Raw genomic sequence first — 14,026 nt, forward strand, 5'->3', positions numbered from 1 at the left:
AAATAGAATACGAAACAAAGACGCCAACTAAAAAAATGATTTAATTATTTAACACTTTCTAAATAAAATATTTGTGACCATTAACAAAAATTCAAGTTACATTTTAGAGCATAAAAATCTTTCTTAAATTAATCAAAAAATAATAATATAAATTCAAATTCACACAAAACTTATTTCCTGATGGAAGAATCCCTAGATTTCATCAAGCATTTGGTGGGTGTCACTGTCATAGATGACTATATTAAATTCTAGAAGTACCTTGACTGTGCAATTGAGGATTTTTAAACATATGAGAATCTGCTCTCATAAATAAAATATCCCTTATTAACCATATGTCCTCCACATGCTGCTATAATCAAATTTGACTTCCAATTAAAATTTGATAGATAGTCTACAAATTTTATTTTTATTATTAATTAATTCTATGACAAAGCACTGACCTATCTTAAAATAAGCACCTTAACATAAACCTCCTAAATTAGCCAAAACGACAGAAACCCTCTCTTAAAAAATTTATTTTTTCACAAAATATAAAAAAAAAAAGTTTGTGTTCTATTAGCAAATTTCAATAAAAATATATGAAATTCTTAAAATTTCAAGAGAGATTCCTAAAATATAAGGTATCTTTTTACCAAACCTTAAAAAAGAATTATGTTTGTTTTGCTACCAAAGAAATGAAGAAATGAACGTCATAGTCTAGATAACATTTGCTGCTTAATATTTAGTATTTACCAAAAAAACAAAAAAAAAAAATTGCTGACTTGCCCACTGCAACGCAGTTTAATCTTCAGTTTAGAACAAAATCTCATCTCACATAGAAGGAACACTGGAACTAAACTATGATGAAGAGCAAACTAAAGATTTTTACAAGAAATATGAAAGGTGTACTGACTAATAAAATCTTCCTGGTATGTACTTATATATACTGGGGAGACTGTAAAACTCCTCGTTTCTAACATCTCCCTTCTTGTGTTGGAAAGGAACCCACCATGGAAGTCCTCTGTCCTCAATGGCGTGCGCCTCGACAGTGTTGTCGAGCAGTGTCCCGACGATAATCGCGACGGTAGGCGGTGACGAGAAGATCGAATTCAATATGTCATTGAACTGCAATTGCCATCTCAAGACAATGTAACATCAGAAACATTTTGCACCAAAATGCCACAAGGAAGATTAAGAACTCAAATCATACAAGGGTTTTTTCTGAGCCATCCTCAAATCTAATCCACAAATCCATCTTAAGGGCTATTATAGTTTACATGTTTTTTTCGCCAAGAACACCTCATGGATTGAACACCCAATCAAGTATTCGATGGATATAATAAATCCCTCAACAAAAGTTCTTTGCTGTGAAGACTCACATATGCTCGACTCCCCTGTACTTGGTTTCAGCCTAACTATAATGATTAAAGGAGTCGGCAATGCTCCAGATTTATAATCTCAAGAACTTCGACGCAAGACATACTCATTATACAACATTTTAAAAAAATGAACAACAGATTTTAATGTTAATGAAAAAGGTTGCTCAATGAGGTGTTATGCATGTACATTCGGGGCTAGAAGTGGTCTCACCGCATGTATATATGTTTTTAACTTGATCAATAAAAAATGAGTAGCTGAATCACCCGAAAGAAGGGAGAAAAAGTAAAGGAAGAAAGCAACATCAGAGTATAACTTACCCATCCACCATTAGTATTAACTGGTCCGTGACCAGCTGGATCAGTGCGCGTGACAAAATACTGAGGTATGGATATCCCAAGGAACAAAGACAGGCCCAATATGTAAATGTTTCTCATGGAGTTAGTGTTCGCGAACTGAATAAACGAGATCCCAATGGCAGCTGCAGGGAGAGTGGAAAAGTATGCTTCCTGTATTTAAAAAAAAATCTAGACATTCATGAGGCCAAAGCTAAGATGGCAATGAGAACACTCACCAACGATGCCAAATAGAACACAGTATATGGCAGCAAATATTGGCAAAGGAATTGATGCAAAAAAGGCACCAAATTTCCCTGAGAAACAAACAAGGTAATACACAAAAAAGCCAAAAAGGGAAAAAAATTAATGAAAAAACCACAGCACAGCTTAATAAATTTTATAATGAAGGGCAGAAACAAACCAAATATGGAGAAGAAAATCATGAAACCAGTTGATATCTGCACCACCCTTCTGCTCCCTATATTTGTCAATCCAAGGAGCCCAACATTTTCACTGCAATATCATTTGACCAAATAAAACACGATTATGTACTCTTTGATTAGTAACATTAAGTTATAAACTACTAGGACAATACTATCCCACTGGAATGATGAACTTTTATTAAATTTGGTCTTTCCACAATAGTAACAGCCTGAATTCAAAGAGGCTGCGAGTGTAAAAGAACCATTGTGCTGGCAAATGTATTTTAAGTACAAATAACCAAGCAAGCACCTCACAATGTTCATTAAACCAATAGGCCATGGTTCGGGATAGAGTTCGAAGGCTGATTAAATATTCAAAGAACAAGGTAACACAGGAATTGATCCCACTCATGAACTTGCAATAATTCCTTAAACTGCTCTCCAAGCATATGAAAAAAATTACAGACAGTCAAGACAACATTTGAACTTGCCTTGCCCTCTTAACAGAAAAGCTTGGAGAACTTCTATAGAAGGCTAATTTACTAGGTCTGATGATCACCCACAATTGGTCCCGTTAACATAAAGGCTAGTAAAGCATAACACCAAAACAAAACTTAATGTATAGAGTGCACTCCAATTGACATAAAACACGAACCCAAAAATATCAATGGCATGATATAGAGCATCAAAATCTTGGGCTATAAGAATGTGATGAATGCTTTGTAGTCTATTAAAAAGGTTGTTTAATAAGGCTAAAAGTAGATGCACAAAGAGCGGGAGCATCAACGAAATGATTGTGGAAGAATCAATTTCTTACACGGACGCAGTAGTGCCGACAGCGGCACCAAATATCCCATCAAGCAGCAAGCTGACACCCTGCAATCAGCAATGAGTGCATATATTCATTTTCCCAAAACAAAAATTAATATTGCATATCATCTAGAGAAAAACATTATGTAGAAAAAAGGCAGAAACTTTTATAAGTGCATAGAACTATGCATGTACCTGCACACCGATGCTTCGAGTGAGGACGTGTGCTGGAGGTGGTGTGGAACCTGAAAGCCTTGCTGCAGCAAAAAATGTTCCAGTTGACTGCATAACAAGTTATTTACATAAGAAGAAAGTCGACATTAAAAAAACAGATCTGGGGCTTGAATCTAAATTTCAGTTTCTGCATCAGCTAATGAACTGTCAATTTTAAATTTCATCATATTCGAGGATTTTCTGTGTGAAGAAAAAATTCTAGCTTGGTCAAATCACAAAACAATTTTACAATAGAAGTTTAAAATCAAGAGTAATATTTTCAAAATTGGGCAAGTATTTAAACCTCAGGGATAGTGACTCAACCTCTGCTGATGAAACAAGTGCTGCCCCCATCATCCCAAAGACATGGCTAGCCTTAAATACAGGAGCACCCCAATGAAATGGATATGGAATTTTGATCCTACATTGTAAGTCACAGAAAGTAGTATGTCAAGAAGTGACTAATCGATAGCTCAAAAGAATAAGAAGAAACCAGCATTTGCTTGATGATACCATGGAGCGGATGACATAAGGTAGGAGCCATCTGTGCGGCAACTTTGCTTAGTCACATCCCGAGCATTATTGTAAGCACCAGCCTCGGTAAGGATTGCAGCAAAAGCCCAGATAATTCCGACGCAGAAAAGCAAAGCAAACCTCTCCATTATGACATGGGCGCGTGGGTGAATGCGCTTCAAATACTACAGTAAAACATACATGCACAGTTTCAAATTCTTTGTTTCATCCAAAGAGAGAAACATAGGTGTAAAGCATAACGGTTGAACTATATACCATTTGGCTGATGACCAACAGAATAAGCATGGGCAGGCCAATCTCCACACAATTGCCAAGCTGCAGAAAACGGAGTGCCAAATAATGGTCTTGCCGATTAAATTTGCAATACCAAAGGAGCATGAGAGATTTCTAATCAGGGGAAGCAATACCTGAGGAAAGCCCCTCATAAACAGACCAAGACCAACCACACAAACCACAGGTACAATAACAATGGGGCTGAATAGCCTGAGAGGGGGCGCCGGATGGCAAACAAGGAACAATTAGAAAACATGAATGAGAATTAGTGGGATAGTTCTATGGTATAGTGCTTGCAAAGACTAGAACCATGTCTAAAGAGGGTAGGTAGGATGAAATAAATTCAAGGTAACAATTATATTACCGTGTAAGATTCCCCCAAGTCTTGCTAAATCCGAGGATGATGTTGACAAAGGAAGAAACAATTAGGGAGCCTTGGATGGTTCTCATAGTGTAGACAAACCTCTGCACATCAAAGTAATAAGAGGGAAAGTTCTCTAGGATTCAAAAATTGCAGATAGAATTCAGGAATCGGTGACACCATTTGCGATATTTTCTACATAATAATTCACGAAATAGGAATTTTTTGGAATCTTTATGCTGCATGAGCTTGCTGAAAGATATCTATGGCTCTAATTAATTCCTCAAACGTTCAAAGAGTTCTGTGGCAGTGCTCCATTACTATTAATGTTTGCCAAGAACGTGTTCATCACTGACATCAACACATAAATCAACAAATATACACACTTAAATGCATGCTTTATTTTCATTTTCCTATTTCACAATTTACTTGGATGTTTTTTCATACCGCATGCTCGGAAGAGAAATTCTCATCCGAATAATCCTTGATGATTGAGAGGACTGGTAAGATAAAAGCAAATGATGGACCCATCACCGTAGGAAGCCTCGCCCCAACCCATGTTTGAAGCAGCGTGTTGATTCCCGCCACAAACAGCAACATTTGAATCACCCGGGCTTTATCACCCTATCAATAGGAACAACTAATTAATAAACTTTAAGATACAAAAATAACAGAATGATCCACTTATCAGTACTTTAATCGCGAAAGTAAAATTCAGGAACCAACAAACTCACATGGTCCCCGCCCATTAGAGGCACAATAGAACTGGCAATCAAGACTGTGGTTCCAAGCATCACAATATAATGTTGAAAAGCCAACACAAATGCTTCAGCTGCACAAATTAGTTCACAAATACAGATTGTTTAGTGGCAAATAAGTTGAAATCGATCCCAAAATTATCAGAAATCCATCTGGGTACTGTTTGTATCAATGATTCAATGCAAAACTTGGCTAAACTACACCTCAAACTGACAGAAAATCCATTAAGAAAATCCAATATCTTCTTTTGTAAAATAATCTGGACTTTTCCAATATATGTGTGTGTGTGTGTGTGTGTGTGTGTGTGTGTGTGTGTGTGTGTGACTCTGTGTGTAAATCCATTAAGAAAATCCAATCTCTTCTATATGTGTGTGTGTGTGTGTGTACATATATATATATATAGTGTGTGTGTGTGTGTGTACATATATTTTTGAAGCATAAGCATCAAATGTTTGATTTATTCTCTCCCTTTTGTTTTGTCATGAACAAAGAGAGGAAAGGGAATCGGTATAAATCAAGGCTCTAAAACGGATTTTCTGAATTGATTTGAAGAATATACCATAAAAGCACAAATATAAGTATAATAAAAAGAATAAATATATAAGTTCTTCCCAAAGGCGACCACCGTGACAGACACATGCATGAAACAGAGCAAAACCAGAGAGACACCAGCAACAAAAAGCATCAAACCTTACTTCCCAGGAGATCCAATCCGAAAAAGGAAAACTTTTTGCAGGAGAAAAGATTAGCATGAACAAAAAGAAAGATAGACAAAAGAATATACCAGAGGACTGACACAGCACCAAAATCAGGAAGCCCAAATCATCAATCAAAGAGACGTAAAAGACCACGAATGATTAATTAACATTACAAAAAAGCAATACAGAGCGTACCCATATGCGAAAATCACAAAAAGCGAAAGAAACAAAAGGAGGGAGAGATCGAAAGAGAGACTAACGCCAAGAAGGGTTGGAGTGGATGCAGTAGTGGAGGTGATGCAGCTGCTCGGCCGGGGGAAAAACGGGACCCCTCGCCATCCCGAGCGGTCGGGGAGGTGGCGCGGCCACCTGCGCCGGCTGAGCAGGGTAGTGGTTCCCCGTTTCCACCATACCTTCCTCCTCTTCCTCTTTTCTCCTTCTTCTTAGAATCGCCGACAACAGAGCATAGAAATGGCGGAGACGAAGGGGACTAGCTCCTGATTGATTCTCCTCCTCCTCTCCCAATTAAAGGAAAAAAAATACACCCGATCAGATCATTTACGCGCTCCACTGTACAGCATCGCACACTAACAGTCAATAATACAGAGAGACGGAGCCCTGCGCTGCGTCACCTCCACACGGAGAGATGAGACAAATTTTGAAGAAACCAGGGCAAGTGGAGAATTGGGGAATACGTAAAGTGTGCGAGTGTGGGAGTATGGGGCGGGTCTACTTCTTAGTTATCGGTTCTCTCTCGCAACTCGAGCTGCAGGGGAGGAAGAAGGCTGGCAATTGGCGAGATGCAGCTCCTATGAAGTTAAGTGTTTCCAAATGACACTGAGGTTTCGAAGAATAACGCTTCTGCCATTGAGACGGACAGCGCCGGCTGTCCAACCTAGTAAGCGCATCCGAAAAAAAAATGTAATAATAACGAACTTCTTTTATTTTACGTGTACGAGACACGTGCGTGGGCACGTGATGCACCCCATTTTGTCCCTCCGATTTCTCCTTATTTTATGGGAGGAGGTACGGTCAGAAATAGTTTGATGCTCAGTTGGCAACCTTTTTTTTTTCTTTTTTAATAAAAATATCTCAGAATATTAAATTTAAATTTTTAAATTTTTAAAAGGTTGAGTGAAAATAGTTCGACTTTTTCTAAAGTTCAATTTAAAAGAATTTAAATTAATTAAATTGAATACTACTAAAATTAACGCTTTATTTGTTAAATAATTAGTAAATAGATTATACATCCTCATTACATATTATAGAAAGCACTTAAATAATTAGTAAATAGTTTTGATTTATGCGTACTAATTTGTTTTAATTAAGTAATTAATTAAAAGTTGAGTTTATTTGAACAATTTATTTTTTTATTAATTACAAAAATAAGAGATAAGATATGTACTAAATATTAAAAAGCTGAAAGGGAGAGAAATTTTAACCAATTTCATAAATTAAAATAAAATTAGAAAATTTTAAATTTAGAGGGATAAAATGTGGACAATCCAGACCGTTACAAAAACATGACTTGAAAAATACATACAATTTAATAAAATAAGTACAAAAACTCTTATCGATACAAACTCGTTTGTCCTATTAAACCTTACTTTAAGCCTGAAAGATTCAAACAAATGAACATAAAAGCATCACGAGGCAATGCCTAAAGGAAAGCAAAACCCGACTTTATTGTATGCTATCGATTACAAGAAAGATTCCCTAATGATTTCAATTCATCTTTTATAATATATATTTTTTTCCTCTTTAGTTAATTTTTAGAAAATCGGTTTGAAGGGCTCTTGCTAGCTGAATCAAATAAGTAAGAAGGCCCTTATCGATTTAAACTTGCTTGCCTGACTAAAACTGACCCCAAACCTACACGGGTCTAGTGAATGAGTATAGAAGCATCACGTGGCAACCTGTAAAACAAAGTAAAACCCGACTTTATTATATAAGTTTAAAGGACTCTTAACTCTTTTGTTTTCTAGATAAAATTCATTGTATCTCAGAGCTTTTGTTGTTTTGTCTCACTGTAACTTTCACCCTATACTCATTTTTTAAATCTCTCAAAAGTTGAACTGTTCTTATGCAATTGAAAAATATATTTAATTTGAAAAAAATTATTTAAATTATTAATGACCGTTTCTTGTTTTTTTTTTTTTGGTTAATTCATGCATCTATTGCAACCTATTTAACAATTCTACAAAAATACCTTTCATTCTAAAAAGTTTGTCGGTGAAAATAACAACATTTCACAAGAACTCAATAACTCTGAAGAATTGCCCTTCACCTTACTTAAAATCAAATAAGTAAAAAACCCTTATCGATATCAAACTTGCCTACCTGACTAAAATTACCCCAAACCTATACCGGTCAAGTAAATGAACATAGGAACATCATGTGGCAACTTCTATAGGAAAGCAAAACCCAACTTTATTATACATTATAGATTAGAGGAAAAATTGCCTAGTGATTATTTTAATTCATCTTTTACAATGTTTCCTTTTTTTTTTTTTTTTTGGGTTAATTTTTAAAATATGAGTTTAATTAAAGGACTCTTAACTCTTTTATTCTCCGAATAAATTTTATCATATCTCGAAACTTTTGCAATTTTGTCTCATTGTAGCTTTCACCCTACCCATGTTTTTTGAATCTCTCAAAAGTTGAATTACTCTTGTACAATTGCAAAATACACTTAACTTGGAAGAGAATTATTAACCTCCACATTGAAATGTTAATGCATGTTTTTTGTCATTTTCTAAAAAACTATTTTGCCAATTTATGCATCAATTACAACTTGGTTAACAATTTTACAAAAATCCTAACTTTCTATCAATTGATGTATCGATTTCAACTTGTTTAACAATATTACAAAAATATGTTCCATTTCGAAAAATCTGTCAACGAAACAGAAACATTTCAGAAGAAGTCACTCTCAATAACTCATCTTTTTAAGGATACAAAATATGTTGTATTTTTTTAAAACATATATTTGAATCATTTTAACCTTCAGTCCTTGAAATTGATCACTCAAAAGCTCAGCTGAACCAGCTCAAGTGGTAAAGGGCGACTTGTGACTTTGGTAACCCCAAGTTTACGGATTTGATTTCCCCTTGAGGCATTACGTCGGTGAATTATTATGGGTGTATCAATAGGTGGGTGGCTTTCATCCCCCCCCCCCGGCGCGGGGAATTTGGTGTTGTACCATAGTATTTAAAGCGGCGCAATGATAACTGAAGTCCCTGAATTATTAAAAAAAAAAAACGATCACTCAAAATGTATAGTTTTTTTTTGTCTAAATTCTACAATATAGAAATATAATGTTAGTATTGGAGGAATCTATGGGTGAGTTTGATATGCATTAATAAGTATCGACTTGACTTAAAAGTTTAAACCGATTAAGTTTTTGACCTAACCATGTATACAATTACGGCCCATCATTGATACAGTTCTTTTTGAATATGAGAAGAAGTCATAAGTGGAATTCTTATCATATAAAACCTTATGCAATGTGAAATGAAACCAAAAGTGGAAAGATACAAAATGAAGGGCATTTAGAAGTGACAACACGACATTGCATTGGTGGTTCATGGGTCACCTCAAAACCTACGGTTCAAATTCCAATCTTAATAATTCAAATTGGACTACTGCAAAATGTTAATTATGAAAAATGTGGGTGGAGACAGAGTGGATTCTTGGCCCCACCATTTAAGAATACATATATTATTCACACTTCTAACTGAGATTTCATTCACCCTCACCAGCTACCATTCAAACAATATTCCATGCAAGTAGTCGTTGATGTTGATTTTTTTTTTTTAATGGCTAGTTAATGTAGCTGTAAAAATAAAGAAAGAAAGAAGTTAATATCTCTGATGTTTTAATTGAAAATAATGTCTTAATAAATGAGAGAAGAAAAATAAGGATTAGGGTTTGTGTAATTCATCTTTACTAGTTCTCTTTCGAATGATTAATGATGAAAAGTGAATAATTTTTTACTTAAATCAGTTATCGTTCAGAAAAAATTAATCGACAGATTTAATTTTAAAATTAATTTGACAGTGAAATAATCAAGACCCGTTGTCTCTTACCACTCTGTTTTCTCCTCATTCCTTTAATTAACATCGCCTCGAATGGACATGGGCCCACAATGAATAGTTGCCATAGTGTGTTATACAAATAGTCTATTTCAGTTATTTTTTTCCTACTTGAATTTTAATCATCTTAGGATCAAATTTTATGTAACACGGTGTGGTGAGTACCGAAAAGTAAACTTGAGTAATTGAATGAAAAAATTAACATTTATATATTAAAAATATTATTTTTTTAGTTAATTGCCGATTAAATATTTTTTATGTAAACCATTCCATCTCCTATTAATTCCATTTTATTTTTATTTTATGACTAAATTCTATTTATTTTATTGCTTTTCTTACTTAGGCTTAATTTATTGCCTTTTTTTCCCAAAAAAAAAAAAAGCTTGGCTCTTAAATCAACAAAGCTATAGAAGCAGAATGTCCAAAAGATTTTGAGAAATAAAAGCTAGTTCTTAGTTGTAGAAAAATTAGCATGACAAGAATATTTAAGATTGTTTCAACCATTGGTAATTATTTTTATATTTTTAACCGTCAAAATAAAAACTTACAATTTTTAATAAAAAAACTTATAACTCAACATTAAATGATCAATTGACTCATCAATTACTAGTAAAATTGGCTGATAATTACTTTTAACAATAATATCATAATTTCACACATTATTTTATATTGTTCATTCAACAAAAATTTAAAATGTTGATAAATTTATATATATATAAATTTATACTTATGAAAATTGCAAGTAGTAAATAAAATTTTTAAAATGTTATGGACATGTACATATGAAATAAATTTATTTATAATAGATCAATTTAAATATAAAATTAATTAAGAAAAAAATTATATTATATAGTATTAGAAAAATATAGTTTCCGTTTTAGACAAATATAAAATTTCTATTTTTTCAAGTATCTAATGTATATATATACATACCCTTGTAATCCTTGTAATTAGAATGAATGAACAGAGAGAATAATTCTTCTCCAATTTTAACATGGCATAAGAGCGTTAGGGTTTTTTTAACCTATTTTTTCTTTTCTTTGTCGCCGCCGCCGCTCAAGCCCTCCGTCTCTGTTTCCGGCAATAGCAGACTGCAGCGACGACTGTCGCCACCCCGAACTCCATTGCCAGCAGCCGATCTGCGAGCTCCTGCCTTCGGGTTGTCTTCTCCGGCGAAGAGCAACAGCAGCGGTCCTCCCTTTCCAACCCCGACGACATCTTCGACGTCATTCTCCCACTCAGTTTTCCATATTCTCTGGCGTCGCTTAGTTCATCCTCTCCGGCGTTAGTCGTCTTCAGCTGTCCTGGTTCCAGCATCAGCAGGGTTCATCTTCTCCGGCACATCTTCGGCGATCGTCCGACTGTCATTCAGTTTATTTCGGCAGCTCTCCGCCTTCCACACTCGCATGCACGAAGACCTCGGCCGCATCTCTGTTTTCCGGCCACCTCTGGTTTCCGACTGTCTCTCTCTGGTTTGTTTTTTTTAGCCGTCTTGCATTCCCGGCTTCTTGTTCTTTTTCTCTCTCTCCGGCGATCTCTGACCTCTCAACTCTCCGGTGTTCCAGCAGCTCTCTGTCGTGCTCAGTGCTTTTGGCCAGTACATCTCCAGTTAATTCTCCGGCGGCCTTCTTGATTTATTGGCAGCAGCTGTCTCAGCCTCTTCATCTTTTCCAGCGCCTCGCATAGCAGTAGACGTCATCTCCTGTTCACTTTTGCTCGGTGCTACCGTCTCTCAGACACACTGAACCTATCATCTTCGACTTCTAAGTTTCCAGAATTTCCGGGGTTCGTTGGTTCATCATCTCTTAATCTTACCGTTTTTCTCAATTCCCGGTGTTGTCTTCATCCTCTGCAACCAGTTCCTCTAGTCATCTTCTCCGATGATCCCGTATTAGTTTAGTTCTCTGGTGTCATCATCTCTGGCATTATCTCAGTCCGGCAAAGTCTCATCTTAGTTGACTCTCTCAATCTGGCAAAGTAGCAAATCTCCGACCTCTAGCTCTCACTCATCTTTCAGTTACAAGTTCTTACAGCGAGTTTTTCAAATCACAGGTTTATTTTTTGGTCGCCGCAAAGATCAAATTTGACCTGTTTCGGTGGTTTGATTCATCTAAATTGATCTGCCGTTATGGAACCATCTGGTTCTTTAATGACTGCAAATACTGTCATAGGTTCTTTAACCTCTTCCGAGATTATTATCCCTGGTCTCACTAGTGAACAATACTGTCAACTTTTTGATATTTTATCGCCCTTGAACACCAACTCTGCCAATTTTGTTGGTAACCTCGCCTCTTGTCATTTTACTTCTCTTTCTAACACTAAATGGATTGTTGATTCAAGTGCCTCTGATCACATGACTTCAAATTTGTCTTCTCTTGATAATATTCAGCTTTTCAATCAGTCATGTACGTCCCATTAAGCTTCCAAATGGTGACATTGTTTCTGTAACTCATACCGGCACTATGTGGTTTTCTCCTACTTTCTCTCTTTCTAATGTTCTTTATGTGCCTTCATTTATATTTAACTTATTATCCATCAGCAAACTTAACTTACCAAGGATCTCAATTGTGTTGCTATATTTTTTCCCACCTTTTGTGTCTTTCAAGACCTATAAACGAGGAGGTTGATTGGAACGTGTGAAGTATGGGATGGGCTTTACCACTATAAACCGCCCTTCGCCTCAGTTTTCCACTCTCAACGTGCTTCTGACACTCTTCTTTGGCATCAAAGTTTTGGTCACCCTTCTATCTCATGTATTCCGAAAACCTTAAATATTTTTTCTTTTTATCTGCCTTGTGATGTTTGCGCTAGAGCAAAATACACTTGTTTACCTTTTTCTTTAACTACAACTAAGAGCACATTTTGTTTTGCTTTATTGTGATATATGGGGTGGTTATCCTACAACTTCACTTTCTGGTGCACATTATTTTTTAACAATCGTGGATGACTATTCGCGTGCTACATGGGTCTATCTTATGCGTATGAAATCTGATACTTTCTCATGCCTTACGAATTTTTGTACCATGGTTAAAAATCAATTCAATTGCACTATTAAGCATGTGTGCACTGATAATGGTAGAGAATTTCTATCCACTTCCCTCCAAACTTTTTTTCATGATTAAGGTATTTTTCATGAGCGCACATGTGTGGATACACCTCAACAGAATGGTGTTGCCAAGCATAAACATCACCATCTTCTTAATGTGGTTCGGTGTTTACGTTTTCAAGCTAATCTTCCCATCTCATTTTGGGGTGAATGCATTCTCACAGCCACTTATTTAATTAACTGCACTTTTTCACCCAACCTCAATCATAAGTCCCCTTATAAACTCCTTTTTCAGAAACCATTGTTCTATACACACTTGTGAGTGTTTGGGTGCTTGCGCTATGCCCAAACTGTTCGTCAACACCACGATAAATTTTCTCACCGTGCTCTTTGATGTGTTTTCTTAGGTTATCCTACTCATCATAAGGCTTATCGTTTCTATGATCTTGAAAACAAAAAAAATTTCATCTCCCATGATGTCACTTTTGAAGAAAATGTTTTTCTCTATCATCTCATCTCTCCCACTCCTACATCTTCTCCAGTCCTTTCTTTTCCTATTCCTAATATACGTTCTTCCTACACTTTACCTCATCTACCATCCACACCTAACCCTAACCCCTCATCTCTCCCTCTTTCTCCCTTGGTCTCCTCCCCGATACCTCCACCCTCACCCCCTCCACTTCCCCCTCCACCCACCTCTTTACGGCCCAAACGGGTTGTCACACATCCCTCTTACTTGGCTGATTACATCTGCGCTACTTTACCAAAGTCCTCCACGACTTCACAAGTTTCAAGATGTTCCTCAAGCACGATTCATTGTCTCTCCTCTTTTTTATCTTATCATTGCTTCTCTAACCCACATTTGGCTTTTCTTTCTGTCATGTCCCAACATCCCGAACCTATCTCATATTCTCAGACTGTACTACACCCACATTGGCGTGATGCCATGGCTTCTGAAATTCAAGCCTTAAAATCCAATAATACATGGGTTCTTCAACACCTTCCTCCTAGGAAAAAAAAAACCAGTTGGTTGTAAATAGGTGTTCAAAACAAAACTTCGGGCCAATGGATCCATAGAGTGACACAAACTCGCTTGGTGGCCAAGGGCTACACTCAGGTAGA

At 36.1% G+C, this 14,026-nt stretch overlaps 1 protein-coding gene across 1 annotated transcript; it reads right to left on the bottom strand.

Moving 5' to 3' along the window:
- Positions 1 to 697: 697 nt before the first annotated feature.
- Positions 698 to 6,684, bottom strand: LOC131161537 (nucleobase-ascorbate transporter 3). Its single transcript, XM_058117366.1, has 14 exons — positions 6,025 to 6,684; positions 5,042 to 5,139; positions 4,755 to 4,931; positions 4,311 to 4,411; positions 4,081 to 4,156; positions 3,929 to 3,988; positions 3,653 to 3,837; positions 3,464 to 3,560; positions 3,122 to 3,208; positions 2,934 to 2,992; positions 2,116 to 2,207; positions 1,931 to 2,008; positions 1,677 to 1,837; positions 698 to 1,104 (listed from the first exon to the last, which is right to left on the bottom strand). The coding sequence occupies exons 1-14, from the start codon at positions 6,173 to 6,175 to the stop codon at positions 892 to 894; spliced, it is 1,635 nt and encodes a 544-aa protein (XP_057973349.1). The 5' UTR covers positions 6,176 to 6,684; the 3' UTR covers positions 698 to 891.
- Positions 6,685 to 14,026: the final 7,342 nt, after the last annotated feature.

This window comes from Malania oleifera, chromosome 8, assembly GCF_029873635.1.
Source record: "Malania oleifera isolate guangnan ecotype guangnan chromosome 8, ASM2987363v1, whole genome shotgun sequence".
NCBI classification, from domain to species: domain Eukaryota; kingdom Viridiplantae; phylum Streptophyta; class Magnoliopsida; order Santalales; family Ximeniaceae; genus Malania; species Malania oleifera.

Excerpts from the sequence above, each read along its gene's own strand:
- LOC131161537 (XM_058117366.1), bottom strand. The coding sequence starts at position 6,175 with ATGGTGGAAACGGGGAACCACTACCCTGCTCAGCCGGCGCAGGTGGCC. Across the intron at positions 3,561-3,652 it reads CTTATGTCATCCGCTCCATG|GATCAAAATTCCATATCCAT; the intron begins GTATCATCAAGC and ends CTTACAATGTAG. Across the intron at positions 1,838-1,930 it reads TGTTCTATTTGGCATCGTTG|CTGCCATTGGGATCTCGTTT; the intron begins GTGAGTGTTCTC and ends CTCTCCCTGCAG.